We start from the raw sequence: 8,486 nt of genomic DNA, 5'->3' as shown, positions 1-8,486 counted from the left end.
AATAAAACACCCTGCATACGTGCTTTGAGCTCACATGTTAACGATGCTGATCATATATATATATATATATATATATATATATAATAAAATAATAACTTGATGAAAGACAAAGCAAAGATAACAAAAGCCGCTTTATTCTAGAAAATGAAGTAGAATAAAACACCCTGCATACGTGCTTTGAGCTCACCTGTTAACGATGCTGATCAGCTCCTTGAGTTTGCCCTCTCCGGTCTCTCTGTCTTTATCACTAGCAGCTGCATCTCGACCCTTGAGGATGGGAAGCTCAAACCGCTTTTTAAACTCCTGGGCTGTACCTGCCATCCAGGGAAGAAAAAACAAATAAAAAAAACAAATAGAGGGGATCAGGAAAAACGGCAGATATAATCCAAATATGGTTTAGCCATTTTGTGCGTGGAGCTACTTACCAAGGATCCCAGCATTAACAAAGTGGACCAGGCTGAAGTACTCCAGGAGGTCGTTCTGGATGGGAGTGCCTGATATCAGCACTCTCCTCTGGGCACTCATGGCATTTAGGGCCTGGTATGTCTGGTTGTCAGAGTTCTTCAGCCGATGACCCTAGAGCACGCACAACTATTACATCACCTTGTCAACGGTCCTCGACAATTCTGGGGTACGAAGGATGAGATGAAGTACCTCATCGCAGATGACCAGTCCGACCTTGCCCTTGTGCAGAACCCTGGCGTGCAGCCGAAACGTCTCGTATGAGATGATCAGGATCGGGGTTGGTATCCTCAAACCATGCTGAGACATGAAGTTCACTAAAAACCAAAGATAAACAAACAAATAATAAGCAGACAATTAATAAACTCCAATATTTTCCAAAGGATGTATTTTACGTTGAAGGAACGTTTACCTGGAAACCAATCAACACTATTAAAACCAGAGATTGTCAAAGTACCCTCCATTTCCAGCCATAAATTGAGGTTTGGTGGTATATTTTTGTAATTCTAGAGGACACTTGGCCAAAATGTAAATGACACGCTGCAATATTACCATTAGTTACAATTACTTGAAATAGCAGAAAAACCTTAAGAAAGTAATATGGAGATGTAATTTTCGATTGATGCGAACAATCATACATTCATTCTATGACTTTGGAATCCATCCAGCTTTAAAGCTGCATTAATTCAGTTTTTGGCCACTTGGGGCCAGCAGGACGAGCTGAAAACACAACATCTGAAATACTGTGTAAACTCTGCATTAGGTTGTTCTGTGTAAGCAGACACAGAGCAACATCATCATACATTTGGAGTTGTGTTTGGACATGTGATGCTTATTAGAAAGACACAGCAGAGAAGTGACAGTAAAATAGTGGAGAGAGAGAGAGCCAGGGGTGGAGACATGCAACAGAGGTTGAGGTTCATGGTTGGTGCTCTAACCCCCGAAGCCTCCAGGGTGCCTAAATGTTAAATGTAAAAAGAAAGAAAAATGTTATGCTTGCATTGTGCAGCCTTGCTAAATCCCTCTGGTTTGTTCTTTTGGCTGGATTTGCTTTGCATTGATTCAGCCACAAGATGGCGCTACAATGTGTAAAGCAATATCCTAAAGAATGGCAGTGTGATGTTTGAATTATTCTGGTTTGGCTCTTAAAAACTTGAAAAAAGCAGGAGTCTGTGGTCCACAAACTCTGCTGTGGATACTCGTAATGACACGGAGGGGAGAGGCAAACTGCACCTAGCTGTCTATCGATCTCATCCTTTGAACCTCCGTCGATGGCCACCGGTGAGACGCGTCCTCCCAGCCACTTTCCTACTTCATTGTACCAGTTGCGAACCAGACTGGAAGGGGAAACCACGATGGCCTTGTCTATCTCCGGCTTAGCATCTGGGCTTTGGCGCAGCAGGGTCCACATGAGGGCGATGCACTGCAAGGTCTTCCCTAGGCCCATCTCATCGGCCATGATGCAGCCGTACGATTCAGAGATGCGTCTTCCGGTCACACACTCCCACAGGAACTTCACCCCCTCAAGAGATAAAAAGACATCCATTTTGTATCTAATATATAAATATATTTATTTTTTAATTTGTGGTTAAAAAATAACTTTTTAACTTGCTTTTTCTGGAGCTTTCAACTGCATCTTGTGGTCCACCTCAAAGATTAAGACAATAACAACTGATTGAAGGCTCCAGAAAAAGCTTTACTTTTGTTTGTTTTGTCAATATACTGCTTCCAAAGTCAAGAACTATATTACTTCTCATTCCATTTTTAAGTTTATGAAGAGAAGCAATATGAGGCCGCTTCAATAATGTAGGATTCCACGTCTCCACTATTTAACACTATTATGATGAATGCAATATATCTTTTAATATCATTTTATTTTTCAGTTGGGTCAGTAAACATTTAGAAAGAAAGAATCTTTACCTCTCTCTGATGGGGTCTGAGCACTTTTCCTAAAACTGGATCCACAACAACATGGACTGGTAATTTCTCTCTGGACAGGACAAAGAAAGGTGACACGTTTCGTTTTATTACAAGAACTGATATACAGCAATGCCAGTGAAGGCTATAAAGTGTAAAAGTTTATGTCTACAAATTCATATATCTGATCAGAATTGATCATTTAAGAGGACTTACTTCTCAGCTTTGATCAGATCGTGAGTGCTCAGAGTCGGGGGCTCATAAAGGACCAAAGCGTCTTCTGCAAAGGGATCGTGAAGTGCTTTCCTCACACCGGCACGCTTTAGACCGAGTGCCCTGATTCCCAGTGCGCCTGTGGGCAATTAATCAAGAGTACACTTTCAGTAATTCTTTACCCATTGTACTAAACATGAAAGAGAAGCATGTAACAAGAAAATTGTTACCTGTGTAATTAGAAATAGGAATTTTGAATGGCTTGGCGAGAATACTGCGAATAAACGCCTCCTGTAGAAAGGATTTTAAAACAAGTGAGCCAAGTCGTGGCATCAAATTTGTAACTATTCACACACACAAGATGTAGTTTGATAGTGCTCAACAACGCTTACATGTTTGTCACCATCCACACACGGGGGCAGCTTGTTCAGCTGTGTTAGAGGCTTTCTGAAGGGAGAAATATGGCTTTCTCTGCTCTCATTACAACCTTTTCTTTTTTTCTCCTGTAAAGAAAGCATTACACACTTTTTAATTCCAACAGCACCGATGTAGCCCATCATTATTTATGGTTTTTCACTCATTGAATCGTGACCATTTTCCCTCATAGCTTGATATTGTGAAGAAAGAAAACATCTACCATTCTCAGCAAAGCATCTATGCGTTTGTGCCTCGCTTATCCATAAATGACACACATGATAGGCCGTTATGTTAAAGCTTTCATTGAAGAAACTAATGGCAAATATGTTGATATATGAATATGTCTGTGCATATGCCAATATGTAAGAAAGCATTTAACGCTAAACGCCCAAATGTATTAACAGACTTTGGCTACTGGTCTCATCATATAAGGACGCAACAATGAGAGAGATTTGCAGTCAACTCTAAATGTAACAGCTTTGAATGAAGCTAATGTACAACGTTAACTTATTGGTCATGCTAATTTACTCACAGTTCTACATGTCCAGTCATCATCTTCACAGGAATCTCCTGGTTGCTTCCGTTTGGCAACCTGACTGGGTGCAAGACTCCTCCTCTGGGATTGTGATTTTAAACGATTAGCATTAAAATAGATAGTTTCAAGTTGGTAGTAAACACCCGAATGCAGTCTGAAGCATAATGGAAAAACATAACACTAATTCGGCTTACTTACCATGTTCCTTGTTTGCTAGGCGTAGCTGTTATGTCGATACTCCTCACCTGCCCGTGTTGCTAGCATTTAAAGCTAACTTACCCCTAGTTACCCAGAAACAGCTAACGCTAGATGCTCTGCCTGCTTTCAAAGCAAAGTCGCTCATGTCAGTGTCAGTCTCCTTTTTTTGCTCTTACTTTATAAAAGCACTAACTGACCTAACAGATAAGTATTACCAGCGATATGACATAGGCAGTTGCCTATGTCCCCTAGTTAGGGGGATGTTAGTCCCCTAGAAGATGTATAATAGCATTAGTTTGGCATGCAACCAACTGCAGTTTTCCCCTCGGTTTAGCTTTATTCCGGTTGGTATTAAACTTCGCGCTAAATGTTGTTGCACAACATTACGGCAAGCCTGAAAGGCCAAAAACACTGCTACGTCATTACTGTAGGGTGCCGGTGTGCGAGAGTTCTGGTTTTGACCGAAATCGAATAACTATATAATGAATAAGATCAGCCGCTGCAATATGAATCTGTTCATTTTCACATTCATAACTGTACACAGCCACAATAGGCATGTAGGACAAGTTGGCAACATGACATGACATGACTCAAACATAGTCAAAGCTGATGGACTTTCCCTGATGTTTTTTTTTAATTTTTAATGTTAAGATTGTTTTGTTGCTCCTGTTTGCATTCCTTCTGATGCATTACAGGAATGCACTACTGTTTTTGTTTGTCATGTTTTTCTGCAGTTTGTGGTGCAACCCTGTGTTGCATAATAACAGTAAATTGTCCTTGAATTCTTGTAACCAAAGCACAAGACAGATGTCTTCCAATGATTTAAAAAGCAGAAAATAAATGTAATCCAAAGAGATCGCTCCTTGAAGGAGCGTGTCCTCTTATGGAAAGATGAAGGCATTTCTAGGCTTGTTATGTTGTGTTGTGTCCACCATAACAATACAAGCACCATTTTGCTTTGTACCAGTCAAATGGCAATTGAAAAACAGTTTAATGTCCGTTCTACTCCTATTCTATTTCCTAAGACACAAACATATTTTTTTGGGAGTCAACTTATTTAGATTTTTCTATTGTAACTTATAACTCTACTGCCGGCACAATACCTCCACTCAATAAACCCATGCTCTATAACCGCAAAGTTTTGCCAAAGCAAGCAACTTACATGCCTATTTGGAAATTAATACCTCAGCTAAGTGTATTTCACCGATGATGCAGCCAGTAGGCTACTTGCATGTTTTTCCTCCTTGAATAAATTTCCCAGCTGTAAGACTTGATACTAACTTCTAATACTAATAATGTTACCATTAGCAAGACCTCTGCCAATTAAAACCACGCACCTTATATGCCTTGTTGGAAATCACCAACACTATTTCACCAATGTTTTTGATCATGAGTAACCCCGACCTGGGTGTGATTTCCAGGACCAGATTTAGTTAATGGGGGCCCCTGGCAAAAGCTGTCCAGGTTGTCTAGAGTGAAAGAGAAGCATTATCAGCACAATGTACTGAATGTATGTTCAAGGTCGAGCTTTCAGTTCTAATCAGTAACATTTCTCTTGTCAGGCAAATGTAGTGTATATCATACATTCTATATTATATCTAGTGCTGGGCAACGATTACAATATTTAATCGTGATTAATCGCATTGTTATGCGCAAAATTCAATAATGAATTCAAAAGTAGTGTATTGCGCATTTTTATTTTAAAAGTACTGCTATATGAACAAAAGTGCAATAACATTTGGTTTGCAAACACTTTGTGATATTTCAGTTTTTCTTTTTTAATAAATTTGCAAAAAATTCTACATTTCTGTTTTTTTCTGTCAAGATGGGGTGCTGAGTGTACATTAATGAGAAATAAAATGAACTTTTTTGATTTTAGCAAATGGCTGCAATGAAACAAAGAGTGACAAATTTAAAGGGGTCTGAATACTTTCCGTACCCACTGTATATACTGTATATAATCCTGTTGAGCAGGGATTTTAGGCGACGGGAGCAGCAAGAGGCGGGCGGGGCGGGAACAGCTGTTGACGCAAACAGGAAGTCCTCTGTAGCGTAGGCCGTCTCATTTCGTAGACCGCACGGTCTAGCCTACGCGGTCCTCAAAGACACAGCCCACGTAACCGCGAAGGCTGGGTCCTCCGAAGAATGCAGACCCTGAATTGAGACACAGCTACCGAGACACACGGGGGAGAGACGAGGATATAGACAGCAGAGCAGGACTGTTGAAGTGAGAGTTGTGAAAGTCAAATCATAGGACGATTTCCAAAAGAGAAAAATGGCCAGAGAGACCAGAGTCATTAGACTCTGACTGGACAGACTCATATAGGTGAATTCTTCCAACACTAATTTCTCTTTTTGGAAGATGAGAAAAATATAATATCGTGGCTTTTTCACTTCACCCTGAATGAACTGAATTTAAAGCTGCAGGGCAATTCAGTGAAAATAATTTTTCTAAAATGTATTTTGTTACGTAATTTATTTTTTAATCCAGCCGTTATTTTACTTGAAATGAGAAGAACATTTATTTATGTATTTCTATGTATTATTTATAATCCATCCAGTTAAATTTGAAAAATGAGAATAATATTTGTTAAAATACAATTGATGTACTTTCTTTATTTGATTTGGCAGTTGTTTACTACACAGAGACGTTACTACTACTAGACTTCTTGAATATAGATATACCCGTCGGTCGTGGGTCATTAAGGGGTGATGGTGGGTCCCGCAGCCAGACCAGTTGAGAACCACTGCTTTAGAGTGTAAGCTGTTAGATGGAAGTAATCGGCTATGTTTCTCCTTCACTGCTGTTACCCAAGTGTTTTGTGTACGCCTACATATTTTTCTAAATCAATAAGTAATATTACTCTTCACTGCTTTGGAGTGTTGAGTGTGCCAAGAGAATCATCAATTTGATGATAATTTACTTAATAAATAATTAAATAATCTAATAATGAAATAATGATATTTATTCAAATAGCTATTATAAATTGGTTACGTGAATTGTCACTGTTAAGTAAATATATATATATATATATATATATATATATATATATATATATATATATATATATATCCAAATTTGATTGATTTTCAAGTCAGTGTTGTTTTTCTTAGCTCCTTAAAACTTTTGAGAATATGCTCAACACAGCGGCACTTGAAAGATGCATAAATAAAGTCAACTAATAATGATGTGATTAATAATTCCTTTTCCTTATTCTCTTTTTTAAAAGGCAATATAAAAGTAAAGTAGCTTCCTAAAAGGTTTTGACATTCTACTTATTCGCTGTCCATCATACTTTGTCTCGCAGCTCTCTAACATTCACTGTTTGCGATTGCTTTAATTGAAATATGGCTCTTTTTAATTTAAATATGTATAAACGTTGTGGCAACTCATACTAAACAACTCAGAGAGCAGCAACAAAATCTCCCATTAGCCAGTAGTATTGTGTTGGCCTGTAAAATCCTTGCATTTATCAAATAATAAATTATTTACCACCGTACAAGTCTAATTTTTATTTTTATTATTCTAGGGACACACTCCAGTATTCAAATGCTTCAGAATATAGAACATGCTTTGGGACCTGAAAATGAAATATTCCTGACTCAACATGGATTGTTCTATAAAAAAAAAACGACAAATGAAAAAACATAAATATACATGGGTACTTTATTGATAATAAACATAGCCAGAACAACTTTAATGCAAATAAAGAATAAATACAATAATTTAAAGAATAAATACTCTTATGTACAGTAAGGCAACATGATGCATAGCATCTAACAGATAATTTAGGTACAGACATGTTTTGAAATTTGACAGTCAGAAGGCCTCAGAAATGATACACTGCATTCAGCTACTGTATGTACACAAGCTGAAAGCACAGTTAAGAATAACTGAGTATACTTATCACTTGTCATTCATTTGAATCTGTGGCAACTCTAGGTCTGGTTAATAAAGGTAGCATAAACAGCATTCATCATCAGATCTTTTCTTTTCATTCTTTTCCCCATTTTAACTGGTACCATGAGGGAGGAGTCTGTTGTCTCTCGGCAGTAAAAACATTTGACGTTTGGTAAAGTGTATTTTAGTGTGAGACATGTTAAGATAATTTCCCTAAACACAAAATCCACTAAATGATTTCTTCAATTTACTCTAAATTCTCATCATACCATAACCTGGATATTTACATAATGAATTGACAAATATAATATCAATGAATGCGGACACAAATAAATAAATTTGAGCAGTGACTTTACAGACTGCCGGACCTGTTCAGCAATATAAATACAGAATACTGGCTTTTAATGAATGTACAGATGCTTGTCAAACTGTTTATGTAAGGTATGCAGTAGTAGAAGCACAGTAGTAACTGTGCCTCATTATTATTTGGAAATTACATCACATTGTCTGTGGAAATAAAAACTCCAAGGCTTTCAGAGCTGTGAACACCTGCAGACTGAACCAGCTGTGCCGATGGTGGGTGGGAAGCCAGTCGTTTTGTTGTTTTTTTTGTATTCAAAATTAACTCCATTTTCTTGCCTTACTATTACAATATACAGTACTGTATGTTAAGGTGATACATAAAACAATGGTGATTGATTTTTTCTTAACCATTAACCATACTGTAAGTGTAGTTTAGTTTGTCATAACCAGGGACGTAAATAAAGACAGGGCAGGGGTCCATGGACATCGAGGAAATAAGCCAGTGTTTTTTGTTGTTGGGTTTTTTGTTGTGTGTGTGTG

The 8,486-nt window shown here is 38.0% G+C and overlaps 1 protein-coding gene across 1 annotated transcript in view; it reads right to left on the bottom strand.

The window, feature by feature from the left end:
* Nucleotides 1-4,061, bottom strand: part of rad54l (RAD54 like) — a 20,252-nt gene extending 16,191 nt beyond the window's left edge. The window contains exons 1-10 of the mRNA XM_031875297.1: nt 3,743-4,061; nt 3,542-3,625; nt 2,985-3,095; nt 2,823-2,883; nt 2,596-2,731; nt 2,383-2,452; nt 1,696-1,984; nt 655-779; nt 426-576; nt 188-314 (exon numbers count right to left, since the gene is read on the bottom strand). Of these exons, the coding sequence (XP_031731157.1) occupies nt 188-314; nt 426-576; nt 655-779; nt 1,696-1,984; nt 2,383-2,452; nt 2,596-2,731; nt 2,823-2,883; nt 2,985-3,095; nt 3,542-3,625; nt 3,743-3,745 (1,157 nt within the window). The 5' untranslated portion in view covers nt 3,746-4,061. The remainder of the gene's footprint in view (nt 1-187; nt 315-425; nt 577-654; nt 780-1,695; nt 1,985-2,382; nt 2,453-2,595; nt 2,732-2,822; nt 2,884-2,984; nt 3,096-3,541; nt 3,626-3,742) is intronic.
* Nucleotides 4,062-8,486: the final 4,425 nt, after the last annotated feature.

This window comes from Anarrhichthys ocellatus, unplaced genomic scaffold, assembly GCF_004355925.1.
Source record: "Anarrhichthys ocellatus isolate YVR2014 unplaced genomic scaffold, GSC_Weel_1.0 scaffold88, whole genome shotgun sequence".
NCBI lineage: Eukaryota > Metazoa > Chordata > Actinopteri > Perciformes > Anarhichadidae > Anarrhichthys > Anarrhichthys ocellatus.
This window is presented reverse-complemented; position numbering and strand designations above follow the sequence as displayed.